Here is a 14,918-nt window from a genome sequence, read left to right as displayed (position 1 = left end):
TTTAATAAACAGGTGGCATTTTTATTCTTTAAAAGACTGGGAGAAAGATGAGCTAATTGTTTAGGGATGATCTGTATCATTTTTTTAAAGGGATGCAAGCCCCATGTTTCTAGATGGCAATACTTTTCTTATCTGTTTTCTCAAACATCACAGATATAAAAAGTTTATTTCTCAAAATGCCCATTTTACAATTCATTTTCTAAACAAGTGGACTGAATTTTAATTGAATTATGAGATTTTGCAAATAAATTAGCTGAGCAATACTGAGTTAATCCCCCTTCCTCTTCAGCAGTCATTCCTAAATATCTCTGTTTATCATTCAAAGGGATACTACCTTTTTGGTATGGTAATAAAAAGTGCATTTATTACCGTTAATAGTCTCGGTCTGACATGACTGTGTAGGGAGAATACTAATCAGCTAGAGAAAACCATAGAATGTATGTTTCTGTTACTACCAAGGCCAGCTGTGAAAACATTTCTTATTTAATCTTTACTTTGACATTTTCCTCTGTCCCTTCTCAATTTCAGCAACCCATGCACCTCACATTGACTGCATTTATATAAACAAGAGCGGAGGGGACAAAGTTTAGATGTGAAAACAAAAACATGACTTACAAATGAAAATCCAGGTTGAATATATTTCTTTGGCAATGCTTTTCTAATTATTTAAGGTCAGCACACACAACCAAATAAACGAGGCCATGGAAGTCAGGAATATGTATTTTGGAGTGTGATGCTTTGGCATTTCTGGACCTAATCTAAAGTAGCAGGGCAAAGAGTTATTTTTTTTGGAATTGGGAAATGTAAGATAACACCTCATGAAGGTCAATAGGACACATACCGATTTGGAAGTGTGAACACATGGAAGGGCCATTAAGGTCCATTGAGCATCTACTCTGTGCCAGACTATTTGAAGAGATTATTTCCAACAACCCCCTAAGGTAAATGTTATGATTCCTGTTCATTTGGTGGAGGAAAATAAAGGCCGAGAAGTTAAAATTCTCACTCATGGTCACATACCTGAAAAGTTAGGTTTGTCTCTGACATTCAAACACATGGCCCATGCTGGGATGTAGAAGAACATGGCTCCTTCAGTCAGACACCGAATGGGCTGGGAGGAAAGTCCCAGTTGCGGTGATCACAGGGGTGTGTGTTTGCCTGTTTGAGACACATGACTCTACAGAGTCCCACTTACCCTATGTGGCTATTACGAGGTAAAATGAGAAAATCGATTGGGAGTTACTTTCCAATGTTCTTGATGTGAGTGCAGTTGTGTAGGTGCTCACTCTGAGAAGCTAAATGTGTGGAGTGAGTTCAACACTGTAGGAATTGTACCACGTTCAACTATACTAATTTTTTTTTGTTATGGATGTTCCCCCCTCCCCCGCCCCTGGCCACCCTCCTGCCTATCACCCCCCGCTCCCTGTCCAGGATTGTTGTCTATGTCCATTGGTTACCCACACATGCATATAAGTTCTTTGGTTCATCTTATCCCTCCTCTGAAGTTTGTCAGTCTGGACCGTACCCCTTCTATGATTCTGGGTCTATTTTGTTCATCACCGAACGGGCAGTATGTGTTTCCTTGTGTTGAGTGGTCGGAGGGGAGAGGCAGGGTTCAGTGAAGACGAGCAAGAGCGGGAGAGGACTAACCCGCAAGTACACGGGATAAAGCAAGCTCTGCAAATCCACTTCTTCAGCCTGACCGGGTACTCACTCTGCAGACAGTCCGCGTTTAGCAGGTCCTGGCACTTTTCATGGCACTTCACCCCGCACTCCAGGCACTTCATGCCTTGCCGGGCGATGCCCCACAGGAGCCCTTCGCACTCGTAGCAGTAGGTCGGGGTGGTGGCTGTCCAGACCTCAAAGTTGTGTGGGGTGGTGAAAGAGATAGGGTAGATCAGCGCCTGCAAGGTCTTCTTGAAGACGTGCATTTTCTGTGAAGAAGAGAGAGGTTACCCATGCAAGCTGTCAGTGGATTTGCAGAATTTCAGCATAAAACAACCTGGATCACTTTTTCCCTTAAAATGCTGTTTTGAAAGAGTCCCTTGATGACTGATTTAAGTGATGACAGTAAGCAAGAGAACTCTGGTCACTTATTCTTCTCTCAGTATTCTAGGGTTCAATTCAATTGTTTGAACTCAAAGGACTCCCTAACCTTCCACTTAGACTGGGCTCGACTACTGTGCTAGCTTCTTGCACAGCACTATACAGGGCTCCAGGTCCTTCACAACATCTACGTCCTCACTATCCTGCAAACTCCACCGGGGCAGGGATGCCACAAATGTTCAGAGCTACAGCAACCCTCAGAGCCTAACCTAGTCTCTGGCTTGACATAGGTACTCAGGAAACAGTCAGTGGAAAGAAACCGAGAAAGAGAATTTATATTATTATCCTTCGACTAAGTTTGTTCTTGGTACAATTGTAAAGTAGGTGAAACATATTCTCAATGGTGATCCTGACCTTCTAGAAACATCCTCACCCCTCTTGGATATCCTACACAAGCCCCTCTAAAGTGACTCTCCACCCTCCCTGGCACCTTACCACCTCCCGTCCCCGAAGTGTGTTTCTATAATTCTTCCTGCAAGGAACTGCTTTAATTGCCTATCCCTTAGGAAGGAGCACAGCAAATAATTCACAAAAAGGAATTGCAGCCTATAAAGGTTAAATGTGACACCCTCCCATGGTAATTTATATTTTAAAAGGAGATTGTTTGCTAGCACATGAGAAGACTCTAATAACAAACCATTCGTGGTGTGGAAAAATCTACCAAATGGGTGGCTAGGAGATCTCAGTTCCCTAGCATAGGCCTGATCATATAATATCTTTTTTCTTTATAGTCTGCTTTCATTTATTTTAGTTTAGTTTAATTAATTTATTTATTTATGTTAATCAATTAATCTGATCATATAATATTTAAAATGGGCTGCGTTAGGCAGGACCTGTCTTTCGTATTTCTTTCCTTGGTGCCTATCATTGTCCCCAGCACACAGTAGGGGTACAACACATTTTTTTGTGAAGTGGATGAATGTTCCAAGAGTCCTGTAATCTACAGAGATATTTAAGATCTCTAAACTTCACTTTTATCTCTACCCTGCCAATCTAAGGCATTATTTGAAGATCCAGTTGTATGATGGTAACATCTACAGACTTTAAAACTCTAAGTAAGTACTAGTATTAGTATCCGTGATGGATTTTCAATCAACAACTACCAGTCAATTGTAAAGAGACTTGTTTGGATGAGTCTTTCTCTAAGCTCCTCATATCCCACTAGGCAGGTGACTTCCTGAGAGAAAGACTAACACTCCCTGAAGTTACATTTACAGGTAATTTCACACAATGGCCTGATGCCTAAGAAATGGATATTTACATAAATCCTGTAAAAGCCTAGTTGATAAGTAATACCGGAAGGAAAGCATTTATATTTGGCATTCATCATCCTCAAAACTCATTTCAGAATATCTTCCCACAGCGTTGAAATGACCCAACTTTCCATTATTTTTCAATTCCACAGTATGGTAACAGCATTATTTCCCTTTATTATTACATTTTCCTCATTATGTGTTTTCCGAGAATATGTTTGGTAATGGCCCTGGGAGGTTCTCTGTTAGAGTTAAGCTTTACTAACAATTTTTCGAACTTTGAACAGCAAGACCCAGCCTTGCTATCAGTGAGGACCTGATCAAAGCTCTCTATGCTTCACGTGAACCTGTGGGGCAGCAGTCAACGGTGCGGTGACTCAAGCGGGAGGCCATGCCTTAGGGTTTATACAGACAGAACAACAGGGTCCATCACTTTTCAAAGGTAGCCTGTGCCAAGTAAATCTCTTACAGTAATTTCATAATGAAGATGTCTTGCAAAGAACTGTTAAGAGTTGTTTCAGAATTAGGAGCATGCATTATTTATCTTTGCTTCCACTTTAGTGCCTAGCACAGTGGGTAACTTCAATATTATTAAAGTGAATTGAATGATTCTTGGCATTACAGATTTTCCATGAGCTCCATGAGCTATCCATACAGTTTCCTGTTCCAGCTGGGTTGAGGGCTGAAGGTGTAGGGGTGTGTGTGTGTGTGTGTGTGTGTGCGCGTGGGCGTGTAATGTAGCGTTTTTGGTTTAGCTAAAAAAATAAGGAGAAAATTTAATTATATTTGCAATCATATCAGGTAATTTGTTGTTTGTCTTAGTAGGGAAAATAATAATTCCAACTCAAAAGAATACTCGGAGGAAATACAACAGTGTTACTGAACACAGAAAAGTAAGAAATACATATAAACTTAGAAAGCAGAGTTGAGTAAGAAATTATTTTTGAGCATAAATTTATATTTGAGGATTATGTAAATGATTAATCCATTTTATCTAATCTCCATGTCCATTTTCTTTTTATCAAATTCAAGTGATATATAGTCAGTCCTCTGAATCTATAGGCTGTAAGTAAGAGTAACACACGTAGGGAACATTTGCTAAAAAATTAAACATGCTGAAAGAAAACAAAAGAGTTCTAGATAGACAGTTGAGCACATTTCATTGTTTGGTTTGGTTTGGTTTGGTTGAAGAGCCATGATCCATTTTATGAAAAGAGAGTGAAGCTAATTTCAAAAAATAAGAAATGTGCCAAATTTATTAGACAGCACATTGAAAATCAATTGAATGGAACATTGAAACAAATGCCAACATTTAAAAGCTATAGAAGCTGGAGAAAAACATTCAATAATTTACTAGAGGATATATTTCCATTGTCTCAGGGAAGTGATAACATGAGTCTTTTTCATTCTTGATTTTTGGGATATGGGCATATTGAAATCACTCCAAAATAAATGTCATATGAAATTTTTCTTTTTTACTCCAGCATAGCATAAGATGTAAACATGGTCAGTTTAGATACTTATTAACTGAATACTTAAGGAAAACATATAAAAATATAACTCATAGGAGGGGATTCTTATATCTCAGAGGCACACTGCATCTTACGGGAAAGAAGGTGCTTTCTTAGCAGCAAAATAAGACCAGAACACACAAGATTGCAAGAAGAACTGGAGAGGGGGATTTATGGAATAAGGCCAAATGATAGGGTAAGAGACGCTGGATAAAAGCAAGCCAGAAGGAAACAAGGGGAAGGACTAAAATGCACCATGGAGTCTGGGAGATGAATGTCTATAACTTGCCTTTAGGGGCTGGATTGAAGGGAAGAGATGCTACATTTTTTTTTTTTTTTTTTTTTTTAACGTAGCATTATGAGCAGGCAAAAAGAAAGTAGGTACAGCTAATAGGATCCTAGCTGAAGTGAAAGGATAGGTCTGGGTATGTTATTACCAGAGGGTCTCTACTCTAGGTGAACCAGGAACCACACACATGGAAAAGAGAAGAGCCCTAATGACTGGGACTAATTCCCAAGGACAAAGTGAGTCAGGAAATTATGGGGAGTTGCTGCTAATCTATTTTAAATGTTTCTCAAGTTTTCAGATATTCTGCAATAAGCATAGTTTATAAAATGTATGTATTTTTTAGTATCATAAAATACATGCTCATTATAAAAATAATTTATAAAGCACACACATTTAAAAAAATAAAGTTTTCAATTTAATATTTCAGTGTTAGGAATGGTCTGTGTCTTTTTTTTTCTATTTATAGATAGGATGGAAGACTTTTGCAATTAGGAAAAAAATAAAGACCGTTTTTACACTTAGAAAGTGATTCGAGAATAGAATGAAGGTAAGAAATGCTTTGACTCCGATCAGCCTTTGCAGCCAAGCACAGACTATCGACTACAAAGTAAAGGAAGCTCACATTCTAGACAAATATTTTGTTAAAACCTCCTGATCCAAGAAATTGAAATTTAAGGTGGGTTGCCTTAATATATCACTTTTGAACAGTTAGGACACTGGAAGGAAATGAATTGCCTCTTCTCTATGAGGAAATTAAAATGAGTGTACGAGATAAAGCAATCAAGCTTCCTGCCAAGAGCAGTGACTGGTGTTTTCAGACCATCAACGTCCCAGTCTACCTGTTTGTGCTTATGACAGGAACAAAGTTTATCTGCCTCCATTTGCCATATGGCTTCTCTCTTTCCCCCATACTATGTTAACAGTGACTTTACTAATAAAGGTCTAGTTTCCACTCCATCTTGTGGGTTTTCCTCATGGGACTATAAAAAAGCATCCCTATACTCCACCACCACCCCTGTGCCCACCACCCTGCAAAATTGCTTTTGGAAAATCCCAAGAAAAAATATTGCTTCATTTCGAAGTTTGTTTTTGTGTACTTGATGTGTACTTTTTAGGAAAAAAATCTACTTGCTGTCCTGTAGGTATCATTTTATCATTTCTGGATCAGAAATATTTGCAGAGCAAAGATTAGGTACAATGTGACCTTTAAAGTTTATTAAAAACATGAGGACAGAACAACAGAATCCAGGGTGGGGCAAAGAGGGTTTCCAGTTGTGAGTACACCAAACACAGTTTATTTTTCTTATATTATTATTAAATAATTATTGCATTATTTTCTATATGAAGAACAGGAAACCTACTTTTGCGCCACCCTGAAAGTTCCTGAGTATAAAAATAAACATAGTTTCAGGACTAATTTACTAATCAGAATCATCACATAAAATTGACTATAGAAGCTAAATTTTTCAAGTAAATTGTTTTGTTTGAGAAAAATATAAACAGAGACTAGAATTATGTACCTATCCATGAAAGACTACTAATAACTTATTTTTATTTGTATTGTTTAATAACAGATACTAATTCTCATTAACCTAAGAAACTTGTGGGGTGAATCCAAATGAAAAAGGCAGAAGAATGATAAAGTGGATCATTAAATAATTCAAGGAGAGTACAATATAGGATGCGTCCTCCATTATGATAGAACATGGTCTGAAAACAAATAAGGATTGAGTTGTCATGGACAATAAGTATCAGTTTTTATTCAATCTAAACTTTCAATGGGGATGTATATGTAAATAATGGAGGTGATATGAGATGAGTAATTTATTAAATATAAGGCCCAAAATAATGTGAATTCCTCCACTGGGGAAAACTTGAGTCATTTTTATGTGGAAAGTAATTTGATTACTTGGGGTAGAGACTAAGTTCTCATAAATATTCTGACAGAGGCCATGGGAGAACCGGAACAAATGTTAGGGTACAGTCAAGGGGCGAGGGGATAGGAAATGTTCCTTCATCTTAGAGAGAATCCACTCTACTGTTCTCTCATGTGACCAGGCAAAGCCAGTCATGGAGCCATAGAAAAGTGTGTGGTATAAACAGTTAATAATAATAATAATAGCTAATATTTACTACATACTTATGTGTCAAAATTGTTGAAGTGCTTTCTATTTGTTGTCTCATCTGATTGTCCCAACAAAGGCTCTAGAAATATTAGCACATTCATTTACACTTGGGAAACTGATCTGGCAACATGGTGGACTAAGCTCTTATAGCTTACTAGAGAAGTGCTGCAAAAATAGTTTAATATGTACAAGAGCTGAAGAGAAATAGATTCCCCAGGTACCTGGAATAAAACAAACACGATGAAACTTAGTGCAGAGCTACAGAAGTTGTTTCTGTGGAAACCCAAGAGGTGTTTGCACTTCGGTTAAGCCACATGGGCTGGGACCCAGGCTGCCTCCCTCCTAACGTGGGCAATGGGGGTAGCAACGGGAACCTAAGTGTTTTCAGATATTTATGTTATTGTTTTATTTTTTTTTCAGAAAAGAATTATTACTGTAAAATTTGAGAAATAAAGTATGTTTATTAAACATTTAAGAAATATATTAACTATATTAAAAGAAATAGTATAGATAATTGTAATCCATTTGATAGGGAAGAGGGAAACTCAATCTATACAAAAGAAGCTTGGAAAAGAGAAAGTAAAAAGAGATACAGTATATTTTAAAATTAGTACAAAGCTCAAATATATTATAAGTATAAATTGAGTGAATTCATCTGCAAAAGATAACTTCTCAAATTGGATTTTAAAATTAAGCCATGTGTTGTATATGAGATACAGATAAAACATTAAGATATTAAAAAAAGGGCTAGAAAAAGTATCAAAGAAATGCTGACCTAATCAATCTAGTGTGGCTGTAGTAATATCACATAGAATATATTTTTAGAAAAGCATCTAAAAGATAAGATTATTAGCAAACCTGAATGAAACAATTTATTAGTAATATAGTACTCCCCAAATTAATGTATCCAACAGAAAAAGCCCATATGGGATGTCTACAAAATTGATTATGTACTAAGCCATAAAACAATTCTCAATTAAATACTAAAGACTAAATATACAGTCCATGTCCTCTGGACACAATGCAGCAACAAAAATTAAGCCCATATGACTTATCTTTAGAAGATTAAAAAAAAAATTGCCCAAGTAACTGATGAGTCAAAATACGAATCAGTGGATCATCTGTGAAATGATATCCCAACAGTAGAAGCATTATATGTACAACTTGTATGATACAGTTAAAATGAACTGAGAGGAAAATGAATAGCTTTACTTGCATATGTTAGAAAAGAAAAAAAGAAAATTAAGTTAAAATAGACAAGTGTGATAAGAAAAAGACATGAAGTCTTTGAAGGCCAGAATAAGAAAGAAAATGAGGAAGAAATACACAGGATAGAAATACTCTCTTTCTAAAACTGAGTCATGAATACCTAGGTGTATGCATTATTGCTATTTATCCCCTTCACTTATGCAGTGAATATTCTTTGTACGTATGCAATTGTTGATAACAATAAAAATTAATAAACTATATATTCAACTTAATAAGTTACAAAATAGCATGAGGATAATATAAAGAGACTAGAGGATGAATCTAAGCATGACAGGAGCTCAGAAGTCACAAAAAACAACAACTATCAATGGATTTCAATACATAAAAATATAAACTTTCTGTCAAAATTCAAAGATAAACTGAGAGAAAATATTTGTAATATATATAACAAATATTATGATTTAAATAATGGCTGAATAAATTACATTTTAAAAGTAAAAAAAAAAAAAAGAGCAGAAATAAACAAAATAGATAACAAAGAAACACTTTGGATTCAACAAAACAAATGCCAGAAACATCTCTAGCAGTACTGATTTTACAAAAGAGAAAATATAAGTGAATGATAATAAGAGAAAAACAGCACTTAGCATTTATACATCATAATATCATTATATAAAGACTTTGGTAGTAGTAAGTTTGATATTTTAGAAAAAAAGGACAACTTTCTGGGGAAAAAAATGATCAAAATTGACTCAGGAAGAAATGTTTAAAAAACATGGCTAGAATCATTATGTTAAATAAAATAATTCAGTAGACAAATAGCTACCCTATAAAAAAAAAAAAAGATAGTTTTAGTGGAAAGTTTTGCCAGTCTTTCAAGATACAACTCTTACTCATACAAACCATCCTAGAGAGGACCAAAAGGACAGCTTCCCAACTTATTTTATGTAGCTCATTTCTCATTGGTGTCAAATTTGTTCAAATACACCATGTATGATAGGCCATTTGCCCTATGAACATAGATGCGAAAATCTTACACAGTTAGCAAACATATGAGAAATTCTAGGCCAAGAGAGTTTCTGTAACAGGCTCAAGTTTCCATGGCTAGTGCTGGAGCTGGACCAGCATCTGTCTCAAGCCAAAGACTGTGCTGTTTTAAAGGAGGACAAACACAGGACTAATAGCAACACTTGGAAACCAGATAACCTTTAAATCTGGTGTCATTACTGCTGGTTCTCAACTCAGTACTCTCTGCAGTCTGCCCCTCAGCTGCAAAGGCAACAGGGAGGTACTGAACTGGGCACACATTCTAACACTTCAACATAGGCCCCTGCCCTACTTCCCCAGCTGCCACCTGCTCTGCCTGGCAAGACATTTTTTAATTCTCACCAATTGAAAGATAAATGTTATTACCTTCATTTTAAGGATGAGGTGAAGAAGGCTCAAGGAGTCAAGGAGCATTGATGAGAAACAAGTTTTGAGAGGTAGTAAGAGGTGGGGATGAGACTCTAATTCAGGCCCATTTCACTTCGACACTTGTCCACTTGTCCACGTGGCTTGAAAGGGCTCCTGTTCCTGAGCACTGGTTCAGAGAACCTGCATGTGTGTGAGCCTACAACTTCTGGATGGAGCCACAGACCAGACAGGCGTTCTGACCTGCTTCGACCCCCATATTCTCGCTTTAGTACCCTGCCAGGAATAGGACCCCGGTCTGATCTGGTTACTCCCACACCCAGTTCTTGTAAGTCACTTTTACTGGGCCTGATTTCCATTATTGGAAGAAGGACTCCTACTCTACTAGACAAACCAACCCTTACTTAGAATTGGCAAATCCTGGAAGCATACCAATAGATCAGACTCCTAAAAAGATCATAAACCAAGCTAGGAAAAAATAGGGTTCTAGAATCCCACTCAGGCCTGGTGAACTGTATTCCTCACTCGGCTTGAGTTTCCATAACCTTCACCTGCATCTGTCTTAGTTTACACATCCTGCCTGCTAGAAGCTCCCATCATGACCTGTAGCAACAGTGGGTACAAAACATCGTATCTCACCTCCCCTACCACAGTAGGTATAGTTTTTAATTTTGCTTTTCAATGACAGTTTACATTCACTATTATTTTGTATTAGCTTCAAGTGCACAGCATAGTGGTTAAAAATAATATACTTCACAAAGTGATTCACCCCAATATTTCCAGGACCCACCTGGTACCATCCATCATAGTTATTACAATATTATTGACTATATTCCTTATGCTGTGCTTTGCATCCCATTACTATTTTGCACCCATCCATTTGTACTTCTCAATCCCTCACCTTTTTCACCCAGTCCCCCAAACCCCATCCCCTCTGGCCACCAGAAGTCTGTCCCCTGTCAGCTCCCCTCCCCCTATTTTAAAGCCTCACGACAGCAGGGATTTTTAGCTGAGTTGTTCTCTGCCTTATTTCCAGAATCTGAAAGAATGCTTGACGTGTGGTAGCTAATTAATATCTACTTCAGAATGAATCTGTTTGATTGCCCCACTGTCGGGTCCACACCTAGGAATCTCACGCTGAAAGCAAGCACCAAGCTGGGCAGCATCGTGCCCGTCCAACTACTGTTGCGGGATATGAATACCAAACGGTGACCCCCCTCTGGTGTTACTAAGCCAGATGGAAATGTTCGGAACCCGTAGTCCTTAAGGGCTTAGGAGAATGAGGTTCCCAGTCAGCTCCCACAGCTCCTCATGGGTGAGGAGGCCTGAGATGGGGGGCACCGGGCAGAGCTTCTCCAAAGGGTGCTAATGGAGGCTGTGCCGCTGGCCCACCGTCCTCTTGCACCAGGCTTGACAGCCCTTTCCTGCTTTGGAAGAGATGCCTGAGCTTCTTACCACACCCTCTTTAATAAAAATAGAAGTGCTACGTGCTACTTTCCACATGGCCGAGCCGTTTTCCTCTACGGAAAGCCCAGGAGTTCATGCTGCCTGACGGAGGGAGCCCAGGTAGGCTGCCAGCCCCGAGAAGTGGGAAGGATCCCCTTCAGCAGTTACGTTAGTTACCCATGGAATGAATTAACATGACGGCTTGTCAAGAGTGACATTTAGTATGCCTGTTGTACAGAAGTCATATTTCATTTACTTTTTGAGACATGGGCCCCAGGGAAATGGGCTTTATGAGTTTGAGAGGGAGCTGATGGATGCTATTTATCCACTCAACACCCACACAAAAAATATCTGATACATTGGCCTTCTGAAGCTTAAAGAAGTAAAATGATAATAAATTGATGAAAAGCAAATCAATAATTAATTCAACCATAAAGCGAAGCTGTGCTCCCTCTTGGAGCCTCAGAAACTGTAGTAACATCCCTCCAATTTCTAACGCTTTTGTCTTAGCTTCTTGTAGCAATGAGTGTTTGTGCTTCAAGCCAGTTACCACATTTTAAAATGTAAGAAAAGAATACTGGAGTAGTATATCAATAAAAAACCTTGACCTTGACTATTTCCCCCACAGCAGAAGACTAGATACTTGTGCTTCATCAAGCAATATGGGGCTTTCTCATCCACCAGATGATGTTAATTGTCTCTTGAATCCAAACTATACTCAAAATATTAGATGGCATCAGATGACTCTGGGAAAGCAGCCACATTGTTTCAGTCCCATGGCCCAGTAGAAAATGTTTTAACTTGATGTAGCATCCAGATATTCAAAGGAACATGTATGTATTGTTTTGCTGACGGATATTGTGGTTGGGGAGTTGGCGGACAAGACCTGAGAAACAGTGGCTTTTGAACAACGATGACAGGAGGAAGAGAATGAGAAATAGAAATGTAAATAATAATGTTTAAATGTTACGTGTATAGACATTTATAACAAGTAAGGCAATATCGTTGGCAAAAAACAAATATTCTATAGGAATGACAAGGTCGCTAAAATTGAGAGCGGTAGAGTGTGTTCATTTCCATGAGAAAGGGACGCAGATGGACTGTCTTGAGCACATGCCTCAGCAGTGTCTGCAGGATGGAGTGCACGTCACAACACCCACTCACATGAGAATCGCCCGAGAGTTTTCAAAAGAAAACCCCTCTATGCCGGCTACACCTGAAGCCAATTAAATCAGAATCAATGGGAACGAGACCCAGACATAAGTATGTTTTAAAGCTCCCCCCAGTGAATGTGATGAGCCAAATTTAAGAATCCCTGACCTAGATATTTGCGACCTACTTGTACCTTCTAATTGGATCTTTCATTCAGCAAGAGTTACAAAGCCTCTACCTTGTGCCAGACAATGCACTAAGCAACATAAATGAAAGTATTTAACAAAGACAACAAATAAAATATGCTGTCCTCAGGGATATCAGTCGAAAAGGAAAGGTTTTTGCAAAATAATCAAGTTAATTGTAATAAGAAAAATTATAAGAAGAGCAGCTTGTATTTATCGTTTACTGTATCCTAGGCTATGCTGGGTGTTAAACATGTATCACTCTCTTAATCCTCTCTCTTACTGCTACCTCACCGTACAGAAGAGAGAACTCAGGTTTAGAGAAGTCACATAATTTGCCAGATACAACAATGATAATTTAGTGGTAGAGATGGGTCTCAGGCCAAACAGCCCTCACTCTTAACTATATTACCTTATGGAGGTAGCGATTAAATACTGAAAAATGTCGAGAGGAGAAAACTCATGCCAGCCAGAGGGGCAAGAGGATGTTTGGGAAAGCCTCATAAAGAAGGCAAAATTTGAACTATGTAAAAATGTAGCAGGTTTTTTTTTTTTTTTCAGGGAGATAGTAAGACCTAAATTGTGTTAGGGTGGAGTAGCATTTCTAAAGAGGGGAAAGTTCATGCATATTTGAGCAACAGAGGGTCATTTGTATCATAGGGAAACTGAGGCCAGAGGAAATTTGTTTTAGGGTCAGACTCCTCCTGTGCTCCCAGTTATTCCTGGAATGTTGGGACAAACATTCAAAAGACTGGATCACACAGAATGCTTTTTTCACTGGACTCCGATGGATACATAGTCATGGACTTTGCACCTACCAGTTCCTCATTGTTTAGTGATGTCCTAATCACCATGGCCAGGGAGAGTCCAGATTTCCTGGCAGCCAAGGTCTAAAACAGACAGAATTGTGAAGTATTGGTAAAAGAAATACGAATTGTTCATCCCTCTTTGATCATCAAACCCATTTTATAAATGAGAAAACAGGTCCAGCCAGGCAGGGTGATCAGCCCATGGTTTTCCGGCTAGAAGAGGCTTGTAGAATTTTTTTCCCCACTGTAGTCATGATCGCATTTATTCCTAAAACATGACCAGCTGATGTGTGGGGTAACCCTGAATCACAATTGGTAATAGATGATTCTTAAGTTGTTCACAGCTCCCTGGAGCATTCTTCCAAATCTAGCCAGTGTATTTTCTTCCAAGGGTCCATTATATCAATTGAGAAAAATTATACTCAGATTGTTTTCTTCATGCAAGGCTGGTAACTTAGGCAATTTTAACTAAGAGTCACCCCCCCTCCTCCCCCACATAAAATAGAATCATTGTACCATCCCTACCTGAAACACATGTAAGGCCTACATCCAAGGGTTCGTCCAAGATGATCTTCCATCTCCGACAACTAAAATGATGCTTTATTCTATTTTGGCCTGTATTTGTACCTATTTACATAAGTTGATCTGTCTCTCATAATTGAACTAGATGTTAAATTCTTGGAGAACCCAAACATATTATTTCTGTATGTCTTTTTTTTTTTTTTTCCCAATTTTTCCCACTTTTATTCCATGAATAAATGCACTGTACATTTGAGAACATTGGCAAATATTAATTAAATAAATCAATAATCACTTACCATGGCCTGAAGATTCCATGTGTCAGAGAAAGCAAAGTGTAAATAATTAGACATAAGAAAGGGAGAAAAGAGTATAATGATGTTAAGTAAGCCTGGCACTTGAAAACAACATCCACACTACATGGCAGGATTCTGAGCTATTAGAACAGACATGCTTTTCGGTATAAGATCTTTCCAGTCACGATTCTATCTTTCCTACTTTAAAACTACAGTGATGGCTTTCTGAGAAAGGTTTTCATAGCAAAAATTAAAAATGACTGATATCACCTTGGCCAGTGTGGCTCAGTTGGCTGAGTGTGGCCCTGTGTACTGAAAGGTTGCGGATTTGATCCTGGTCAGGGAACATACTCAGGTTTTGGGTTTGATGCCCTCTTGGGGCATGTGTGGGAGGCAACTGATTCATGTTTTACTCTCACATCAATGTTTCTCTCTCTCTCTACCTCTACTTTCCCCTCTCTCTAAAATCAATAAGGGCATGTCCTTGGGTGAGGATTAAAAAAAAATTACTGATATCAAGAAATTTTGGTTTCTCTGGGGGAAATAAATTTTCATGTCATAAACTATTAAGAATATGCCTCCAGAAAAAGTGTGAAGACAATGT

The 14,918-nt window shown here is 38.3% G+C and overlaps 1 protein-coding gene across 2 annotated transcripts in view; it reads right to left on the bottom strand.

Moving 5' to 3' along the window:
- UNC13C (unc-13 homolog C) overlaps positions 1 to 14,918 on the bottom strand; it is a 561,286-nt gene that overhangs the window by 327,115 nt on the left and 219,253 nt on the right. The window contains exons 6-8 of one of the 2 annotated variants that reach the window (XM_036264009.1): positions 14,318 to 14,323; positions 13,509 to 13,580; positions 1,715 to 1,934 (exon numbers count right to left, since the gene is read on the bottom strand). In XM_036264009.1, the coding sequence (XP_036119902.1) occupies positions 1,715 to 1,934; positions 13,509 to 13,580; positions 14,318 to 14,323 (298 nt within the window). The remainder of the gene's footprint in view (positions 1 to 1,714; positions 1,935 to 13,508; positions 13,581 to 14,317; positions 14,324 to 14,918) is intronic. The other variant, XM_036264019.1, reaches the window with a different exon arrangement.

The sequence above is a fragment of the Molossus molossus genome, unplaced genomic scaffold (genome assembly GCF_014108415.1).
Source record: "Molossus molossus isolate mMolMol1 unplaced genomic scaffold, mMolMol1.p scaffold_m16_p_1, whole genome shotgun sequence".
NCBI classification, from domain to species: domain Eukaryota; kingdom Metazoa; phylum Chordata; class Mammalia; order Chiroptera; family Molossidae; genus Molossus; species Molossus molossus.
The sequence above is the reverse complement of the archived record's forward strand: the minus strand, read 5'-3'. Positions and strand labels throughout refer to the sequence as shown.